Source organism: Pieris napi, chromosome 18 (assembly GCF_905475465.1).
Source record: "Pieris napi chromosome 18, ilPieNapi1.2, whole genome shotgun sequence".
Lineage (NCBI taxonomy): Eukaryota > Metazoa > Arthropoda > Insecta > Lepidoptera > Pieridae > Pieris > Pieris napi.
The window spans coordinates 612,072-633,268 of record NC_062251.1 but is presented as its reverse complement, the minus strand read 5'-3'; the positions used below and the strand labels follow the sequence as shown (position 1 = coordinate 633,268).

Genomic DNA, 21,197 nt, shown 5'->3' with positions numbered 1-21,197 from the left:
GAGAATCATACTTTGATCCGTCTGTTTGGGATGTCATGGGAGAGCAACAGACTAGGCAGGAGTATGGAAAAGTTAAGGATGGCTATCGCTCGTGATCCGGCCATGCGGGGAGTGGCTTCACCTGAGGAGATAGTGTCTCTATTGGATCGTTTTGGCGTAGCGGACGCAGTGGACTCTGACGTGGGATTCGTAGTGCTCGCGCGAGCGGGCTTTGAACCTCCGGTAATCGGTGCTATCCTTGAAATCAGGCTAAACCCGGACAATGACTTAACCCCAGACTCGACCTATGGATCCTTCTCTGATGATTTCGGTGCGAGTCTGAATCTATATACATCAGACCGACTTAGGCAATTTCAAATGCCCGGAGGCCTGAATAAGGCTGAGATGAAAGCTATACTTTTATACGCCTCGAACAGGACTCTTTTCGAGGTATTCTTTCAGGATAAACCCGTTGTCATCTGCGGAGCGCATGCCACTCGGGACGGATCTTCAGATGGCATTTCACACAAGATAGTCGCCTTCCCCAGAACCTACAGGCAAATAATACAAGGCCAGAGATCGAAAGCCAAGATTGAGTCCTCGTTGAAACTCGATCTATTAGATGTTGCTAGAGCGTGATGTATCTTCCAAGGAAGAGTGCATTGGTTGACGTTATGGCTCCACACGAGCTGAGGCGTTCCTCTTAACTTTAATCGTAATCGTTAAAGTACTCTTTTATTTTGGGGAGGGTCTGGTCTGTGTTTTTACGGTTCCCAGTACGACATGTTTGCATCGCATGGTAGCACAGGTGCAGACCTACCCTACCACATCCCTCTGATGGGTAGGGTGGCGTGGTCTTGGGAGGAGTGCAGGTCACTGAGATCCCCAAGGCAAGTTTGGTGGACTATCCTTCTCGAGGTTGCCGACCCCGTTTTTGGTCTATTACCCTATGTAATAGACGCAACTGAAACCACCAAGCGATTAATTGCAGGGATGGAGAGGTCATGTCCTTGCAAGTTCATCATCCAAAAAGATAGGATGGTGGACAGTAAATGACCTCCCGCGTGTTTGTGCCGTGCGCGGGGACCCGTACGGGGGGATGAAGGAGTCCTGGGGGTTGAGTGTGACAGTGCGCCGGGAACAGTTGTGCGCTGCACACAACACGCCTCTTTGGTCTGGATTTCTCCTCACACGGGAGGCCATGGACTAGCTACCTGTGGTCAACCGGCTGCGGTATCCCATAAGCGGGCTACCAAGCGAGAGTCGGGGTGTGGGGGGGGGGCCGTCGGCGAGGCTCGGGACTCGGGGTGAGTTTGCGTCATCGTCTCGTGATGCGAACAGCTCCGTACTTCCTGGCAGCGTGCGGACGCGTCTGCCTTCCTACGCACTGGCTCTATACCGGAGGAGTAGCTCTGGCGTTTGCTTGCTAAGCAAGTGACGCCCCCGACTGAGGACTCCGTGGCGGGTGGAGAGCTCTGACGGTGAATTTATTACCTAACACCTCATGGACAAAGAGGCTTCAAAAACAAATAAACAGAACAAAAACAAGGCCACATCTAAGGATGTGGTATCTAACAAACAACACAGGGTTGCGTCTCAGGACGGGTCGCGGTGCAAGGCGCCAGTGACACGACACTTTGATGCCCCTGTTTCTCACAAGGATGCGCCAATCCCGGCAGCGTCCAGTGAATCGAAGGAAAGGGAATCGACTGGGGACAAGCCAAACCGGGCTGCACCCAGGACCGTACCCAATCCATCAGAAACGACAAAACCACTGCACAGGGAAGCGTCCTCCGTCGCGGCTAGGTTAACTGCGTCGGTTGAGCCAAAGGAGGTCACTCTGGATGATGCAGCAGTACTGCATGCGTCTGAAGGGGTGACATCCACGGTTAGACCGATGCGGAATACCGTGTCTGAGACGGTGAATGTACCCGGTGCAGCGTCCTCAACCATGGACATGACGGCCCTGAAAACCGCAATACAGGAACCGACCATGACTATGGTTTTGAGCTCATCAAAGAGGCGACGGCTCAACAGGGTCAGAAGGGCGGCAGAACGGCAGGAGCTGTTAGCTGCTGCTCAAGGACCTCCTGTTAACCCAAAACCAGCCCCTGGAGCTAGCAGAGCAACAGGTGGCAGGAGATGGGAACCGAAGCCGACGGCGTCGAATGCCGCGCTAAGGCCTGACGGCTCCAAGTGCAGCACGAGACCCGAAAACAGTAAAAAACCGAAAACCAACGAACGAGTGAAGGGCCAGAAACGTGTACGGCCTGAGGACTCAGTTACACCGACTGGGGAAAGGAAAAGGGTAAAACCTAACCGACCTCGAACGGTGGGAGGGACCTCGGCCAGTTACGCGGAAGCGGCGGCAGCATACAAAACGAATGAGTTCTGTGTTGCTGTAATGACCGAGCCCTTCCTCGACATGACCCAAGAACAGGCGGAAGCCATCCGCCTACAAATCCAAGGTAAGCTGCACGACGAGTTAATGGCGGATGTTGCAGCTCCTCTAACAGAAGAAACGAAAGACATCAGGTTCCGGGGCAAAGCCCACTTCGCAGATGGCGTCCTAAAAATGTGGTGCGAGGACGCCTACGCGTTGAGGTGGCTGACCAGTACCTGCGATGCCATCACCAACCCTATAACAGACACCAAACTGGTAGTTAGGCCTCAGTCAGCAATCCCCAGCAAGGTTCCATGCTTACTTCACGTCCCAGATTATTCTAACAGCACGGAGAACCTGATGAGACTGCTTTTGAGGCAGAACGGCCACTACAACATCAGATCGTGGACTCTGACGCACGAGCGGAGAACGAAGGACCCGACAGGCGTCTCTCTCTTCTTCCGAGTGCCAGAGTCCGAGATCGTAACGATCAGGAAACAAGACAGGCGTGTTTACTACCTGCTGGGGAACATTTACATCCGCATCCTGGATAAGGATGAACCCTCGCAGGTGGCTGACGCCCCGCCTCAAGCCATTGCCAGCACATCGGGGACGGTGACACCGAGGCCAACGCCTTCCACGTCACTGACGGAGAAGGCTGCGGATGGCCGAGTGACCAAGACTCACGTTCCCATGGAGACGGCACAACTAACATCGGATGAGGAGTTATTTCAGGAGACCGGGGGGAGTGAACTCAGCGACAGCTGTCTGCGCTCCTCCCCTTCGCCGAACTGACCTCATTCAAGCCAACCTCCAGCATAGTCAAACAGCGTCGGCTTCCCTGCGCAGACTGCTGGAGACCAACCCCAAGACCATCGCCGCGATCCAGGAGCCGTGGATCCGGAATGGCAAGATATGCGGCCTGGGTAACACCGGTGGTAAAACCTTACTGGACACCCGCGTAAGTAACCCAAGAACCTGCATACTAATACCCAAACATGTACCAGCATTACTAATAAACGAACTATGTTCAAGGGACCTCACAGTTGTTAGGTTACCCAGGAACGAGCTTCCAGACATTGTCCTGGCGTCAGCCTACCTACCTGGCGACGAGGACGTGCCCACTCCGGAACTCGGTCTTCTAGCCGACTACTGCGAGAGGGAGCAACTGGAGCTCATCATAGCAGCAGACTCCAATGCACATCACAAGCTATGGGGTAATGCTAATACCAACGCTCGAGGTGAGAATATGCTTAATTTCATACTTAGTAATAATCTTATCCTAGCAAACAGCGGCTCAGAACCAACATTTATCAACGCACGTTCAAAAACCATAATTGACTTAACATTGATAACGCCAGGCCTGTCAGACCAGATACATGACTGGCATGTGTCTGGTGAATTATCATGCTCGGATCACAGGTGGATCCGCTTTGCAATCAAAGGGGACCTACCTAAACCACAACCTAGAAGAATACCTCGGAGAACTGATTCAGGAAAATTTCACAAACTAGTCAGCTCCGAGATAGCAAAACTAACATTACCAACAATAATTGATGCACAAGACATAGACAAACATGCAAATAACCTAACGTCCCTACTTCTGACAAGCTATGAGCAGTCATGCCCCCTCACCATGCCAAGATGGGGAGGCAAACAGAACTGGTGGTGCCCCGAACTGGAGAGACATCGCCGGAAGGTCAGAAAACTGTTCAATAGAGCGGGCAACACAATGAGGCCTAGGGATTGGGACAAGTATACAGTCGCTAGGCGGCGGTTCAAGAAACTTCTTCGTACTAGAAAGCAAGAGTGCTGGAGACACTTCTGCACTAGTATTGAAAACAACAACCAGGCAAACAGAGTGAAATCATGCCTCTCTAGGGAAACCTATCACTCGGTCGGCTGCCTAAAAAAACCTGACAACACATATACAAAAACTGACGAAGAAACATGTGAGCTACTGCTGGCGACTCACTTTCCTGGCTGTACAATTGCCAATGAGCAGACATGGCAGAAATACGCGGAAAGAGCAACCGTCAACTCCGACTGGCAGGTAGCTGACAAAATAGTCACAAGAGAAAAGGTAACATGGGCGATCAACTCTTTTCTTCCATTCAAAGCTGCGGGCTTGGACGGGATATTCCCAGGCCTACTAAGATGGGGTGGGAGCCTTGTAGTGGACTATCTGGTGCCATTATTCCGAGCCTGCATAGCTCACCGCTATATACCTCTGAAATGGAGAGAAGTAAAAATCATTTTTATACCTAAACCAGGAAGAGAGGACTATACCCAAGCAAAGTCCTTCAGACCCATCAGTCTCACATCATTTCTCCTCAAAACACTGGAGAGACTGGGAGATACGCAGTCGGGTAACATTGGCTAAATTCCTCCATCCTAATCAGCATGCCTACAGCTCAGGCAAATCAACAGAATCATCACTCCATAACGTAGTATCCCGCATTGGCAACTCACTGAAAATAAAGCAATCAACCCTCGGCGCATTCATTGACATTGAAGGTGCATTTGACAAAACGAACTTCACGAGCATTACCAATGCACTTGTCACTTGTGGAGTACCATCGACCCTTACAGAGTGGATAAATAACATGCTGAAACATCGAGCCATACAGTTCACCGTGAACACCACCACGCGTGGTGTTGTCAGCAGGGGCTGCCCACAGGGCGGTGTCCTTTCACCACTTTTATGGAATCTAGTGGTAAATGAGCTCATCACAGAACTAAATGCTATCAATCTCTACACAGTAGGGTATGCGGATGATATAGCTATCCTAACATCGGGGAACTTTGAAAGCACCTTATGTGATCGCATGAGGAAGGCTTTCAGAGTAATTGAGAGATGGTGCAATCAGCACGAGCTATCTGTCAACCCGTCAAAAACGGAACTAGTCTTGTTCACAAACCGAAGGGTTCTTGGCTCGTACAGGCTACCAAAACTCTTCAACTCAGAACTAAGACTAAAAGAAAGCGTCAAGTACCTAGGTGTGATTCTAGACAGCAAACTGCTTTGGAACAAACACCTTGAACATAAACTAAACAAGGCCACGATTGCCTTTTATCAATGTAAAAAGATGCTAGGCGTCAAATGGGGCTTATCGCCTAAGATTACGCTATGGCTCTACACCGCCGTAATCAGGCCAATGCTGGCTTATGGAGCCCTAGTCTGGTGGCCGAGGACAGAACTCCAAACAGTAATAACTAAACTTGGGCGCTTCCAAAGGCTTGCCTTGTCCGCTGCCAGTGGTTGCATGAAAACAACGCCAACTTCAGCATTGGAGCTAGCCCTCCAAGTTGCACCCCTTGACATACACATACAGCAGGAGGCAGCATTGGCGGCCATAAGGCTTATGGTACTGGATTTATGGGGTAAAAATCATTACAGCACACACACAACGATCCTAAACAGGGCAATAGAATACCAACCGCTAATAGCTGCGCCATGCGATAGGATTGTTAATCAACACATGCTAAACAAGAAATACCATGTACAACTGAGAGAAGAGGAATGTGATCGATCGACTGCGAACGAGCTACGCATATACACTGATGGCTCAAAGACAGGGAGCGGCTCCGGTGCTGGCATATTCTCTCAAGATCTCAACATCAAAACACACCTACCCCTAGGCATACACAGTTCGATTTTTCAATGCGAGTGTGTTGCCCTAACCGAAGCAGCCAGAGGCGTAAAGCGGTTGGGAGTTAATAACTTTTGTATTAAGCTCGTATCCGACAGCGCGTCTGTGCTGATGGCGTTAGGGGGTAACACGACAAACAGCAAACTGGTGCTGGAGTGCCACAATGCACTGGAGGCATTAGCCCTGACGAACAGGGTCACCCTACAGTGGATTAAGGGACACAGCGGATCTCTCGGCAATGACGCAGCCGATGAGCTTGCGAGGAGAGGCTCGGAAATGTTGCCGGCAGGCCCGTATCCGCTCCTACCCTTGCCCTTCTCGCAAGTGCGAACATGGATTCGCCAGAGATCTGAGGAACTCCAGCACCAACGTTGGTCATCAAGTGTGGACTGCAGGCAATCCAAATTGGTTCTGCCAGCGACTAACACAAGAATGACTAAACAACTTTTAAATCTAACCAGGAATAACCTCAAAATAATGATAGGGACAATCACGGGCCATTGCCTCCTTAATAAACACCTTTATGTCCTAGGCGCGACAGACAGCCCCATGTGCAGAGGCTGTTTCAACGCAGAGGAAACAGTCACCCACGTAGTCCTGGAGTGCGAGGCTGTGGCTAAACAACGTACAGAAATCCTCGGAACAGTGAGGTCGCTCCGTGAAGCCTGCGAAGTGCCCAGGAAGCTTCTGTGCTTCTGGAAGGAGTTAGGCTGGCTTAGTTAGCCAGGGCTCACGTACAACGGACCTAGTGAGAGTCTAAGTGCGGAAAACGAGTCCACAAACCATAACCATAACCATACCAAACTATCGATCATCGGATTACCAAACTATCGATCATCGGATTACCAAACTATCGATCATCGTATTACCAAACTATCGATCATCGGATTATCAAACTATCGATGTTTAACGTACACTACGGTTAAGTCGGTTTTTTTACCCTAATCTGTTTGTGGCTATTATTATTATTAACCGCGCGGGCGGCTTTTAATTTATTGTTAGCTATACTGATCTTCAAATGAAACTATTGATTACTTATTGATAAATTAGATATTTCCATAGCGCGTGTTAACAAACCGGCAGCGCCATCTCTTGAGAAAATGCAAAACTATCAACAGTGCTGCCATTGACACTTTTGTTCTTACGGCCTTGAGACAATTTCATTAAATTCCGAAAACTCGTATAAAAATATTACAATTAAATAACATCTAGGGAAAATAGTCAACTAATTGAGAAATGCATTATCCATAACGTTACATAGGATTTTGGAAGTTGCCATTTTTAACAATTTCAGTATCGCTGTATTAAGTAGACTGTCTATACTCTGACGTTTCATTCCATAGAATTCTGACATTTCATAAGTGTTGCTACTAAAAAAAGTTCTCCATCGAAAATGGGACAAATTTGACCCATTCGAGTGCAATGAAAAAATGCTACGTATATTTATTTTTAATATTTACTTACTCAGTGATCTAATACAAAAATAACAAATATTTCAATTATTAACTTTAATTACTTTATTTTATTATTTAGCCGGCATCACTGCCTACTAATTCCAGGTTTAGTAAACCTTTTAATTTTTTGAAGTGAAACTTCTTTATCCCTGATTGGAAAAAACAATTGTGTAATATTTTTTCGTTACGCGTCACATGTTTCGGTTACGCGTCACATTTGACCGTTACGCGCGTCTTTTTCTTGTCCCTACCAGGGTTGATTCAAAGAGATTCTAAACCATCAATAACAAAAATGTATAATAACGATAACAATGATACTAAAAATTATATTACAATTTATGAAATTCTGCAATAATCTTAGTGGTAATAAGGTAAAATGAAATAATTGTATTATTTGTATTCAAGTCTGTGATATTAAAAGCCTTTTGTTGAACTTTATCTAATTTAACTTAATTCAACCAATTTCTGTAAAGTTGCATATAGATCAATTTCGAAAAATAAGGTCATAAAGAAGTTTCACTTCTTACGTGTGTACACGCACACATTTTTTTATCTTTAGTCTTACTGTGAAACGTGACGTAATTATCACTCGCCGTTAATGTGGAGCACCGCACTTAATCAACTAACAAATAAAATGTATGTATAGACTCAGATGTTCAGACTCATATAATCTGTGACATGTCAAAAAATGACAACTGTCAGAATTCTACGAAATTAAAAATCAGACTATATACTAAAATACTTTCAGGGAAGACTTACAAAATATTTCCGGTTTCATTTAAATACGCAAATTCAAATTGTGACGTCAGTGCGTCAGATACAGATCCGTCTCTAGTCGTCTCACGCGCACCCTCTGACGATAGTGGTACTCCTTGAGGTAGGCTCGGAGACGACCTGGAAGTGGCAGCTGCTCTACACCTGGAAGGACAATCATTCATTCATTGTAATGCATAGACAATATTGGGAATTGATCTCGAGACTAGTAAACTTAATTACCACCAATTTCAGATTAGGGAGCGTTCAAGTATTATGTAACGAATTTGAGGGGGGGGGGGGGGGGGGGGATATTGAATTACCCTTTATTGTTAAAATTATTCGACTTTCCAGTACTTTACACCACATAATGGTTACTTTTAGGTATAAAGAGTCACTGGGTGCTCACGAAACGTTTTACCTACAACAAAACGTTACATGGGGGGGGGTCAAGAATCTCCACAAAATTGCGTGACGTAATACGCTTGAACGCTCCCTTACAATCATTGCGATATTTTTGAAGTGAAACTTCTTTAGGCGCAATGAGGGTAAATTTCTACGGAACGTCACGAAGATGTGCAGCGTTTTTCATACTGGAACACCGATGGTGTTTTTAATAAATTTAAAAATCATTATTATTTTATTAAGTAACTAAATTACCATTTTTTTATTGTTTTTTTTTTATATGGGCACAGAACCAAGTCCTTTTTTGCTAAGACCCAGTTGGCTATTTTAGAAAATGTGGACATAAGTTAGCAATTATGATAATAATGAATTTATTATATTATTTGGTAATTACCATATTCATGGTGGTATTTCTATATAGATAACAACTAACTTTAGTTTTGGTTTTTAATTAGCCTTAGTATTCATTAATATAGAAAGACTGGCAAAATTAAATTATGGGATTTGGGCAGCTTAATTACTCAACAATTATTTTACAAAGAAATTTCACTTCTGACATGTGTACTTTGTACGCACGCACTTTTTTTCTAATCAAAACAATAATTAAAAACACTATATTAAACAATTAATAAAATTTAAAAAAACAACTTATTTGTATTAATTTTTTTTTTGCTATTCTACTAAACAATATTTAATGCAAATAAAAAAATAATCACCGTCGTAATTGGTGTGGGACACGATGACGGCTCTGGCCAGCTGCTGCAGCGTGAAGGGGTTACTCCGGGGAAGAGGAGCCGTCAGCATCGGCTCGAAGAACATCACGCACGCGGGGTCCTGGTTTTTTTTTTTTAATTTAATCATTAATTAATGTGTGTATGTGTGTGAATTTGCATTGATAATGGACTAGTAATGCTACCAGTATTTCTCTGAAACACTAATATATATACATATATAGACAATTCTTGGGTCACGGTATTTGTAATTCTCCCAAATTGCTTGACCAATTTTAATGAAATTTGCGTAGCCGACCTATTAAGAATTGGTACGCTCTTTTCTTGTAGGACCCTATGTCGATTTGGTTTGAATATACCTAGCACCCATGTACACTCTAAATACCAGTGGGCTCGCGAGTGCGTAGCTGGCCTATTAAGAATTGGTACGCTCTTTTCTTGTAGGACCCTATGTCGATTTGGTTTGAATATACCTAGCACCCATGTACACTCTAAATACCAGTGGGCTCGCGAGTGCGTAGCTGGCCTATTAAGAATTGGTACGCTCTTTTCTTGTAGGACCCTATGTCGATTTGGTTTGAATATACCTAGCACCCATGTACACTCTAAATACCAGTGGGCTCGCGAGTGCGTAGCTGGCCTATTAAGAATTGGTACGCTCTTTTCTTGTAGGACCCTATGTCGATTTGGTTTGAATATACCTAGCGCCCATGTACACTCTAAATACCAGTGGGCTCGCGAGTGCGTAGCTGGCCTATTAAGAATTGGTACGCTCTTTTCTTGTAGGACCCTATGTCGATTTGGTTTGAATATACCTAGCACCCATGTACACTCTAAATACCAGTGGGCTCGCGAGTGCGTAGCTGGCCTATTAAGAATTGGTACGCTCTTTTCTTGTAGGACCCTATGTCGATTTGGTTTGAATATACCTAGCACCCATGTACACTCTAAATACCAGTGGGCTCGCGAGTGCGTAGCTGGCCTATTAAGAATTGGTACGCTCTTTTCTTGTAGGACCCTATGTCGATTTGGTTTGAATATACCTAGCGCCCTTGTACACTCTAAATACCAGTGGGCTCGCGAGTGCGTAGCTGGCCTATTAAGAATTGGTACGCTCTTTTCTTGAAGGACCCTATCATCAGATGAGCCTCCTGCCCGTTCTATAAAAAAAATGTTCATTCCCGTATTTCCCGTACCTTGTAGTGTTCGATGAGGCCGGTGACCGTGGGCGCGGCGAAGACGGCCGGGTCGTGGCAGTCGAAGCTGAAACGGTGGCGGTAGTGCTCGATGCGCGCGTGAAGAGACCGACCGTACTTTCGGAAAGAGACGGAGAACAGGTGCTCCTCTTGGGCCGAGTCGCGGAGCAGGAACGTGCCTGTTCGATGCAAGTAGAAAATTACAAGTATTGTAATGGCGCGTCTAAACGGGCCATGATTTGCTGCAATTGATGGCTGCACTGTTGGCCACTAATTGCCCGGCAATTACAAAAATATTTTAATGCAGCTAATGGCCGAACAATCTATGGCTGGGCCATGTGTTGCAATATGTCTGCAATAGTATGGCCCATGATGCAGACTCCTAAACGGGCCACACAAACAGGCAACAATGGCTGACGAAATCACACTTGTCGCAGCAGCTTATATTGTTTTAAAAAAGAAACAGAAAAAGAAGAGATTGTGGATTCGACCTTACTTAAATAGGCGTGAAACTGTAGACAATTTGAGTCTAGAAATAAGTCTTGATAATAAATTATTCAAGAACTAGAATGTCAAAAGTAGTCATTTTTACGTAGTAATCTAACGTCAAATACAGCTGATCGCAAAACACAGAATAAAGCAACAGGCACACTTCACTCAAAGCAAACGTCATGTCGCGTAGAAAAGGATACACTATGCCATAACAAAGAGAGTGACTGAAACAACACGAGAACTGGCTGTGCAATATTGCAGTTGAATTCGATAGCCTAGCGATCGTCCGGCCACCCATCGGGGCAACATTGGCCATATGTGGCTATACAAAACATGTTTGGCTATATGGCCGGGACATTACTGCAATATTGCATAGTGTGGCTGCTATTGTTTGCAATGTTGCCGGCCACAGTGTTGCAGCCATCAATTGCAGCAAAACATGGCCCGTTTAGACGCGCCATAAGGAAAGTCGTAAACATGTCCTGCAATCATTTAGTTCGGCCCGAAGGACCAAAAATACGATCCTTGCTAAATAAAAACTTTTCCTAGAATTATATAAAAAATAATGTGTGTGTATATGTTAACGTAAAATTGTAAAAACCGTTAGATTGTAATCTATCGGTTATCGGTTATCGGTATTCGGTAGATTCTACTACACTAACTTAGTTATCATTCAAACTTCTTTGGTCAATTACAGATTAATTTTACTTCCCAACAATTTCATATAACTACCGAATAATAATACGTTAAATTGCAAGCAGTATGTTGAGTTGACAATCTTTCGACAGTTTACAATCTCGCGAGATATATTACAATCTAACGGTTTTTACAATTTTACGGTGACATATACACGCGTTAGAAGTTATACTTCTTTTGGCGCGTTAGAGAAAAATGATAAGACTAAATTTCTAAGATGCGCGCACATCGTCACGAAAAACCGACACCCTGAAGTTAGATGTAGTCAACAATTTAGTTTTTTTGTGATATTTAAAGAAACTTTATTTAACTAGATAATAACAGTGAGCGTAATGCGTTATAATAAAACTTTAATGTATTAAATAGTTTTTATCTATTTTTAGTGTGTTTTTTTCTACAAAATTAGAATAAATTTTTTTAAACGTTTTCATCTTGATACGACAAAGAAGTATAACTTCTTAACACACAAAAGCACACACACTTTTTTTTCTTTGTGGTTTTTTTTTAATATCCAAAAACAAACCTTCAGGCTTATTGTCCAAGAGCCGCTCAGCCTCGTAGCGGTCCATCTTGCCCCAGTAGAAGGAGCAGGCCGTTATCTCTTGTAAGTCGGGAACTAGGCAATGTTTGTAATCCACCTGAAGAATAATTTTTATTAAAACATTTAATAAAAAGTCATTTAATCTCAATTTAAAATTTAGGAGAGTATTTAAAAATATCATCAACATATAAAATTAATAGTTTTCTTTAGTTATTTCAATTTAATACAATTTCAATATTTGACCATTTATGAGGGTATTTAAAAAAAATATCAAAATATAGTGTACCAATAATAAAATTAATAGTTTCTTTAGTTTTTTTCAATTAAATACAATTTCAATATTTGACCATTTATGAGGGTATTTAAAAAAAATATCAAAATATAGTGTACAAATATTAAAATTAATAGTTTTCTTTAGTTTTTTCAATTTAATACAATTTCAATATTTGACAAGTTATGAGGGTACTTCAAAAAATATTATCAAAATATAGTGTACTAATTATAAAAAAATAATAGTTTTATTTAGTTTATTTTAATTTAATACAATTTTAAAATTTGAGAAGTAATGAGGGTACTACAAAAACTATACTTTGATATATTTTTAAGTTCCCTCAAAAAAATATAACAAAGTCTAGTGTACCAATTATAAAAATAATAGTTTCTTTATTTTTTCAATTTAATACAACTTCAATATTTGACAATTTATGAGGGTACTTCAAAAAATATCATCAAACAGTATACATAACCCTATAAAACCCTAAAAATTGGTAAATACATAAAATAACCGTTGAACGGGTATTACCTGCGTGTGCACCTTGGTGGTGTAGGGTTTGGGGAGCGTCTGCTGAAGACCAGGCGCACGAAGCAGCAGCGCACGCAACTCGCCACCGCAGACAACCTTTAACCAATATCTCTTCATGTAAAACTTCTCTTACAATAAAACATAAAAGTGCGTGCGTACGTACACATGTCAGAAGTGAAACTTCTTTGTAAATAAATTATTACTAAGGTAAAAGCCGCAATAGATGATCATGTACTAGTATATGATCACTCCATGTATTTGTATATCTATATTCACACTGTTTACACACTGTATATGTGCTCATGATAATATAAATAAATAAAAAATCTGCGTAAACTGCACAAGACGGTATGCAACAAAATTGTCATCTAAAGTTGTAATATGTAACTACTAAACGAATACATCAACCAATAGCGTGTATTATTTCTCGATCTCCCTTCTCTCTCTCTCTCAATCTTTCTCACTATAGCTCTCTCGCACCTCTCGCTTCATGATGCGACGTTCACTCTCTCTCTCGATCTTTCTAAATTGCTTGCTCCCTACTCTCGCTCCATGGCTATTTGCTTCATGCTACGTTCGCCCTTTCTTACTCTCTCTCAATAGCTCTCTCCCTCTTTTTCGAAGAAACACTGCCCATCTTCGTGACGCTAAGTAAAATTATTACTCTCATGAGCCTTAAGAATTTTCACTTTAAAAAACATTAAGGTGAAACAAAGTTCGAGGCTGTATGGCGATTAAAAAGAAGAGTTTATTACCAGTTCTTCTCTTCCGTTCTACGCCCTTGATTTGAGAACTGGCAGTTAATGTACAAGTGTATATTGTGTTACCTATATGAATAAATGATTTTTGACTTTGACTTTAATGTATTTTTGTAAATAATTAAATTTTAATCCACTGTGAGTACCACTTATAAACTAATAGTTAATTAACTACTCACTTGGAAGCGTCGTATGGAGCCGTCCGCACTTTGGGCCAACTCATTAGGGCGACCTTCTTGTGGGACCTCCTCGTTACTGGAAGAACATTCCATTATTAACACGTTGCCATGGTAACCGTATATGGGGCCGTTCAAGTATTACGTAAGCACTATAGGAGGGAAGCGGGGTTCATTTGATTTTCTTTGGGTGATTACGTCATCACCAAATAAGAAAATCGGAGCACATGAGAGCTTTGCTGACAGAAGGGGGGGGGGGGGGGGTTTAAAAATAAATTGCAGTAAATCTGTTTACGTAATACTTGAACAGCCCCTAACATAATATATAACTATGACAACAAACAAAAGTTAGTACTGTAAATTAATAATATGGTCTCAGATTGCATTTCTTCCCAACGGTAGAAACAAAATTCCGGGTTTCAAACACACGAAACCCAAGGATTTTTAATAAATTGATACTAAACAGAGCAGTGTTGGCCTAGTGGCATCAGCGTGCGACTCTCATCCCTGAGGTCGTAGAAACCGTCTTGTCTTAAGACCCAACACGACGCCGTAAAAGTGCACGTGTCAGCCACTTGTGTCTGACACGTGTACACGTTTCTTTGACACTCACTTGTAGTAGAAAATATTGTATGAAACTTAAAACCCAATAATCAAAGAGTGAGGCACAGGTGATTGACACATTGAAAGACTTTTAAATTGGTTTAGCAGTATCTGTGTTTGTTACAAAAATACAAATATTTCCTTATATGGATTAAATACCTTCTCGGAGTGACTGACAACACGTAGACTTCAGCAGTTGGTTCACCATTCTCATTGCTCGCTTCGCTCTCTGAAATATAATAATACTATTGAGAATAGTGTAGGCACCGCACGCGTGATTCAAGTATAAGGCATGATTAAATCAACGATTTTATTAATTATATATTTAAAAATAATACACGTTAAAATAACAACACTTTAGTGGCATTTATTACATATGTAATTAAATTATAATTATTAATAACAATAACTCTTTTTAAAAATTTATAATTTTTTTAAAAAGAATTATCGAAAACTAAATTAATAAATCATTTTTAACTCCACTAGCATACACAAAAAATTTCATAAAAATCTGTCCAGCCTTTTAGTCTTATTACAAACACACAGAAGGCTTATATACACCAGCTGTTTATTTAAATAATCTAGATACGTAACGTAACGTTACGCATACAAAAAAATTCATTCAATTCGGTACAGCCGTAAAGCCGGAACCTTGCAGCGTTTTTGTTGAAAAAAACGGAGAGAGCGATTGAGAGAGTGAGAAGGGCGAAGTACCTTATAGAAACACTATTTTTAAAATTAAAATTTCGTATTTAATTTACGAAATATTAGTATTTTATGCAAAATATTTATTGAAATCTCAAATGACGAATTGTAAATTAAAATGCCACGTATTTATATTATTTTAATATTTTAATGAGAATTAAATTCCTAACATATCTTCCTTTTTCCCTCCCTCTAAGTCTCGGCAATTTTTAGATTTGTATAAATATGAACAAGAGTTAAAATTAGTTTGCCAAAGAAGTTTCACTTCTGACATGTGTACTTTGGACGCACGCACTTTTTTTTAATATTATGAATATTAATTTGAACTTCAAATAAATAGTTTTAGAAATCTTATCAAATAGTCTTAACTAAATTATACCTGTATTAATAATATTTATATTAATGGCGTCCAACTCGCGTCGAAGGTCCCTCGCTCCCAAAGTCAGTACTGCAGCCAATCTGAAATTTAATATAATCATTATTTTATTTTGACACATTTGATTCAAACCTCCTTGAGGTCGTAGACTCAAACCTCGGCTGTGCACCAATCGACTTAATGTGTGCACCAATTGACTTAATGTGTGCACCAATGGACTTTATGTGTGCACCAATGGACTTTATGTGTGCACCAATGGACTTAATGTGTGCACCAATGGACTTTATGTGTGCACCAATGGACTTTATGTGTGCACCAATGGACTTTATGTGTGCACCAATGGACTTTATGTGTGCACCAATGGACTTTATGTGTGCATCAAGAAAACCAGCCTTAAACCAAAAAAAAACATGGTTTTGTCATCCACTGATGACTGATCTAGGCCTCAGATATAAAAAAATTGTTTTATACCAGAGAGACATAACACATATTAATATATTTACTAACATAGTAATTACATATTTGCCTTACAATATTGTAATGTTTATTATCATACCAATCAAATATACAGTATTAACAATTTTTATAACAGTATAACAAGTTTTAATTTTCGTTTAATTAATTTTTAATTATTATTATTATAGTAGGTTAGGAAAATGTATATTTTACAACTTTTTAAATCTTAAAATTAAATTATATATCTTACCTATCATCATTACAGGCATCGCTGACCCTCCTATAGGCCGTGCACACACACGGCGCTCGACGCCAGCGACGACGACGACACGCACACTGTCGACCACTCCATCTGCGGACACAATTTTTTTTATTAGTACACCTTATAATTAACACCGTTGCCCATGGACACTTACAATGGCTGTGCATGGTGGATTAAGAGTTGGTACACTACACTTGTATCTTGAAAAAAGAATTGATACTATTTTCTTGTCAAAAGAATTGGTACACTCTTTTCTTGATAAACAAATTGGTACACTCTTTTCTTGAAAAATAATTGGTACTTTTTTTATTAAAAAGAATGGGTATAATTTTTTTTTAAAGATTTGGTTACACTCTTTTATTAATAAAAGAAATGGTACACTTTGTTCTTGAAAAAAGAGTTGGTACACTCTTTTCTTGAAACACCCAAAATCAATGGTAATGGCCCAGTGGGAAGAAAATAGAGAGACCGCTAGAAACCTGAGAAGATGGAATAAAAGAGATAGTGGGGAAAATGGAAAATAAGCGAAGATGTGGGACCAATGGTATATAATACTAATATAAAACATAATATCATAAACTCAATGTAATGGCTTTATTTTTTATTTTTTTACTAGCTGGCCTGGCGAACATCTTACCGCCTAACAATCGATTCTTTATTTTTTTTTAAATACTTATTCTGCTATTCGGGTCACCGGTCTAGCTAGTAAGATAAAAAAAAGAAAGTTGATAATACAACAAATACATTATGTCAAAAAATAAAAATTTACCTTCCCGGAACCCCTCCACTAACACTTGAACTTTATGATATGGTATTAAATATTATTACGAATATTTTGTATGGGAATATAGAAAAGTGTTGTTTTTAGATTTTTTCACTCAATTTTTTTTTAATTTTTCTCTCCGTAAGAATCATCCTCGTACTTCAAGGAATATTATTTAAAAAAATCAGACAAATCGGTCAAGCCGTTTTCATGTTATGTCGTGACAACGGAAAACGGGTTTCATTTTTATATATATAGATTATAGCCCATGATACACACTGATTATGTAAGTTCTATATATCTAATAAGGGCTTTAGTTAAAATTGTGCATTAATATGTCAAACTTAAGGCAGAGTTAAAATTATGAATCAGTTATACCTCTCAGTTACAGCGCTGACATAACGGTGTACACTACTCGGTGACTCCACGTATCGGCGACGCTCCCACGCACCACAACCACAGCTACACTCACCACCTGAAAAAATTAAAAAAAAAATTACTAGCTGTTTAACAACATTTAGAATTTTTTATTACATACTAGCTGGCCTGGCGAACATCTTACCGCCTCTTCATCTTCTTCATCTTAACAGTTGATTCTTTATTTTTTTTAAATACTTATTCTGCTATTCGGGACACCGGTCTAGCTAGTAAAAAATAACCTTCCCGTAACCCCTCCACTAACACTTGAACTTTATGTATGGTATTAAAGTTCAAATTGCCTTTAAATATTATTACGAATATTTTGTATGGGAATATAGAAAAGTGTTGTTTTTAGACTTTTTCACTCAATTTTTTTTAATTTTTCTCTCCGTAAGAACCATCCTCGTTCTTCAAGGAATATTATAAAAAAGAATCAGACAAATCAGTCAAGCCGTTTTCATGTTATGTCGTGACCGATAGCAACTTAGGAAGTCAAAGGTGAAAATTAACACAAACTTTTTCTCCCATAATATGTCAAAGTATAATAATAATAATAAATTGTTTATTTGCAAAGAAAGTGGTACATTCAGATATTATTGTCTAAATACTCTCCCAGGCTACAAAGGCACCTTTGCCTTTAAAAATTACAATATAACAATACTTTTCAACATACAGAAGTCATACATCTGAACTCTAAATCTACAGTTATACTGGTATTGCAAAGTCTTAGAGTTATAATATAAACTTACTCTTCCTAGACGTTTGTTGTCCCATGTTTGTATCGGTACTATGTGTAGTTCACCCAGCAAACTACCATCTGAAATTAAAATTAACAGTTCTTAAATTCTCATGTCTATAATGCCTAACTTTTGTATATAATCATTCTTTTAACAGACCTTGTTTGGTGGTCAAACAATACTAGAATATCATTTCTATATATACAAGCCAAAATTGCAAGAATTCAAAACGAACACTTCTTAAGTCTGGTTTTGACCAAGCATTAACTTTTTTTTAAATATAAGATTTAATTTGATTAATGGGTGTTTTAATTTCTACTGATAATACAGGTGCAATTTTACAGCTAGCTAAATAGGAATAACTCATCCTTTGTATGTATTACGCAATATGTAGAACAATCATTTCCCACTTTAAACAATGGTTTGTATCTCATTACAAAAGCAATTATACATTTGTTTTTTTTGCATTAATCTAAGCATTTTAACCATAATAATAGCACTACAAATATAAAGGTGCTACTTATTATACCAGAAATATTAATAGTAACCCACCAAATAAGGTGAGAATTACCTTAACCTTGTCTTAGTTCAACGGAGGACTTAATTAATCTTGTGCATTACAACATACAGCAACAATACATCAATAAAGCAATTACAGTCAAACAATGTTTGTATTGCAGTGTAGTTAGTAGATGAAAGTTAAAATCAAGAATGACATTCAAATATGTCTTAATCCTAAGAATTGGAACCACAATAAGGTGGCTATGTGAATCGAATCAGTACAATAGCAGAACTATTAAAGTACTCATAAGTGCAAGATTAAAGTAGCAAGTGAATGATAAAAGTATTATGGTATTGCCTGACATTTGTCAGCTTGGCTCTTCATGGTAAACATTACTCTTTTCAAATTATTAATAAAATTAATATTTTCAAATTTCTTTAGCTACAAAAATTTGAGTATATTAAACATACATACTAATTATTATTACAACCTATTAAGAGTTAAGTTATTCAACCTAGAAAATAATATATACCGAAAAGAAAATGATGAAATTAATACACGGGGTGGAGTGGTTAACGGAGGCACTTTTAGAAAGAATCTAAATAATTGCAATATGCTGCAGAAGTTTAGTTTGTTTCTGAGTGATGTTTTAAGATTTTAAAAAATGTTTAAAATATTTCATGCAGCCCTTAATAACATACTTAAATTGTATTCCTGAATTTTCTAATTAAACATCACCATTTATATATACAAAAATAAACAAATAATATTCTCTACATCCGCCATCTTGAATGGGTTATTTCATAGCATGATCTAATTTTGTCTATTATCACATTAATGCTTGTAAAAACTATTAGACATGTTGAGAATAAGTTAAATGATACTTACGTCTGCCAAAATAATATATTTATTGCTTTGTCGTTATCGAAAATATCATATGAAAATCTCTTCATAGGTCGGCTGTACTAAGTATTTGTCGTTGCAGTAATTAACACAAATATCACTGTATTCATTAACACACATAAAAAAAAAGTAGTTAGTAATCTTAGAAATACTAAAACAATATTTACAGAGAAAAATAAAAGTAATTAGAAAAACACATTAACAAAATACGCGTAAAACGCAATACCTTTGGTGGCAGTGTTGCCAACTTAATTTTAACGAACCCACCAATTTTGCCGTCGCAACCCACCAGAAAACCACTAAAATCCACACTAACTAATAAAATAAATGTAAGTGTTTGTTTATTTATCCTTTTTTCACGCCGAAAGGAAATATAGGATCGATGTGATTTTTATGTCCGCAGATAGGAGGGGGTTAGGCAAGCAGCCGGCGAGCACTATTTTTTTGTTTTTACCGCGGGAAACACATGTTTTACTGAAGTAAACAGTAGTCTATGGACTATGTCACTCTTTACTTTAGATGGATAGCATACAGCTAGGATATATTTTTTGACAATAAAAGAACAATATTGTAAATTGAATTATAAAATTCGTATATTTTCATTACAAAAAAACTTATAGAAGACATACAAAATCGTTAAAAATCATCTTCAGCGGAGTCGGATTCCTCTGCACCTTATGATTTTAAGTACATTTCTTTCGTTCCTATTTTCTGGACTACATAATTTGGCAAGATGTAATTATTGCAACACTTTCCTTCGCGTTTTAAACCTGCGCGGATTGTCATAATAGATGACAGTAGATCTAGCTTCATTCGGTTTCTGTGTTTTGTCTTCACGATATTCATAATGCTGAATAATCGCTCTACTTAAGCATTAGAGTGCGGTAAAACTAATAAAGATATACAAACGTGGCTAAATCTTCAAATCGGTTTTCTCCTGCAATGTCTTCGAAATCCAGCACCTCGTACCAAAATTCCAGCCGCCACCAGCTGTACTTTCCACCACTTCCAGCCAGTCCTTTAATTGGGAGTCCCGTAACCAACAATCCCGGAACTTTTGTTTTAAAAATAAACTAAACATTTGCAAACAAACAAGGTCGCTCCGATGCATAGCATAACCAAAACTACTAAGTATCTGTGTTGTGTATTTCTATTTTTGTGCATGCATACGAAACGAACACATACAAATCTCATTACTTAATTCAAATCAAATTTGACCCATTAGTCATACGAATAAAGCCCATAATCAAAATAATTTAAGAAATTTATAAACTTGTTTCGGGAAATTCCCGAAAATAACGAACGTAATTTTACAGAGTTGCCTACATAATGACAAAATATTCCTTTATAAGGTAAACGTTTTCGTCTTTTCCTGTAAAGATATCACTCGTGCTAGTGGTTAAATGTCGTAGCATACCACTGAATGAAACAAAGTAAACCACTAGAAAAAT

At 39.4% G+C, this 21,197-nt stretch overlaps 2 protein-coding genes across 4 annotated transcripts; one reads left to right on the top strand and one right to left on the bottom strand.

Moving 5' to 3' along the window:
• Positions 1–601: 601 nt before the first annotated feature.
• LOC125058251 lies at positions 602–6,606 on the top strand. 3 transcript variants are annotated; one of them, XM_047662279.1, is made up of 2 exons: positions 602–3,603; positions 6,548–6,606. In XM_047662279.1, exon 1 carries the CDS (start codon positions 1,484–1,486, stop codon positions 3,155–3,157), a length of 1,674 nt encoding a protein of 557 aa, XP_047518235.1. In that variant the 5' UTR covers positions 602–1,483; the 3' UTR covers positions 3,158–3,603; positions 6,548–6,606. The 3 variants fall into 3 exon arrangements, with proteins under 3 accessions (XP_047518235.1, XP_047518236.1, XP_047518234.1); XM_047662280.1 differs by lacking the exon at positions 6,548–6,606 and having other exon boundaries at positions 602–3,323; positions 3,409–4,721; XM_047662278.1 differs by lacking the exon at positions 6,548–6,606 and having other exon boundaries at positions 602–3,323; positions 3,398–4,721.
• A 1,424-nt stretch (positions 6,607–8,030) lies between these two features.
• On the bottom strand, positions 8,031–19,975 carry LOC125058768. The gene is made up of 12 exons (XM_047662922.1): positions 19,732–19,975; positions 18,354–18,421; positions 17,563–17,659; positions 16,410–16,511; positions 15,707–15,786; positions 14,782–14,851; positions 14,023–14,098; positions 13,086–13,181; positions 12,266–12,380; positions 10,555–10,733; positions 9,344–9,461; positions 8,031–8,387 (listed from the first exon to the last, which is right to left on the bottom strand). Exons 2-12 carry the CDS (start codon positions 18,376–18,378, stop codon positions 8,275–8,277), a joined length of 1,071 nt encoding a protein of 356 aa, XP_047518878.1. The 5' UTR covers positions 18,379–18,421; positions 19,732–19,975; the 3' UTR covers positions 8,031–8,274.
• Between the last annotated feature and the right edge of the window lie 1,222 nt (positions 19,976–21,197).

Bases quoted from the DNA above. Each gene is read 5' to 3' on its own strand.
- LOC125058251 (XM_047662279.1), top strand. From the start codon at position 1,484: ATGGACAAAGAGGCTTCAAAAACAAATAAACAGAACAAAAACAAGGCC.
- LOC125058768 (XM_047662922.1), bottom strand. From the start codon at position 18,378: ATGGGACAACAAACGTCTAGGAAGA. The intron at 17,660-18,353 runs GTAAGTTTATAT...TAATTTTTTCAG, and splicing joins ACAACAAACGTCTAGGAAGA to GTGGTGAGTGTAGCTGTGGT. The intron at 9,462-10,554 runs GTACGGGAAATA...AAAAAAAACCAG, and splicing joins GCCTCATCGAACACTACAAG to GACCCCGCGTGCGTGATGTT.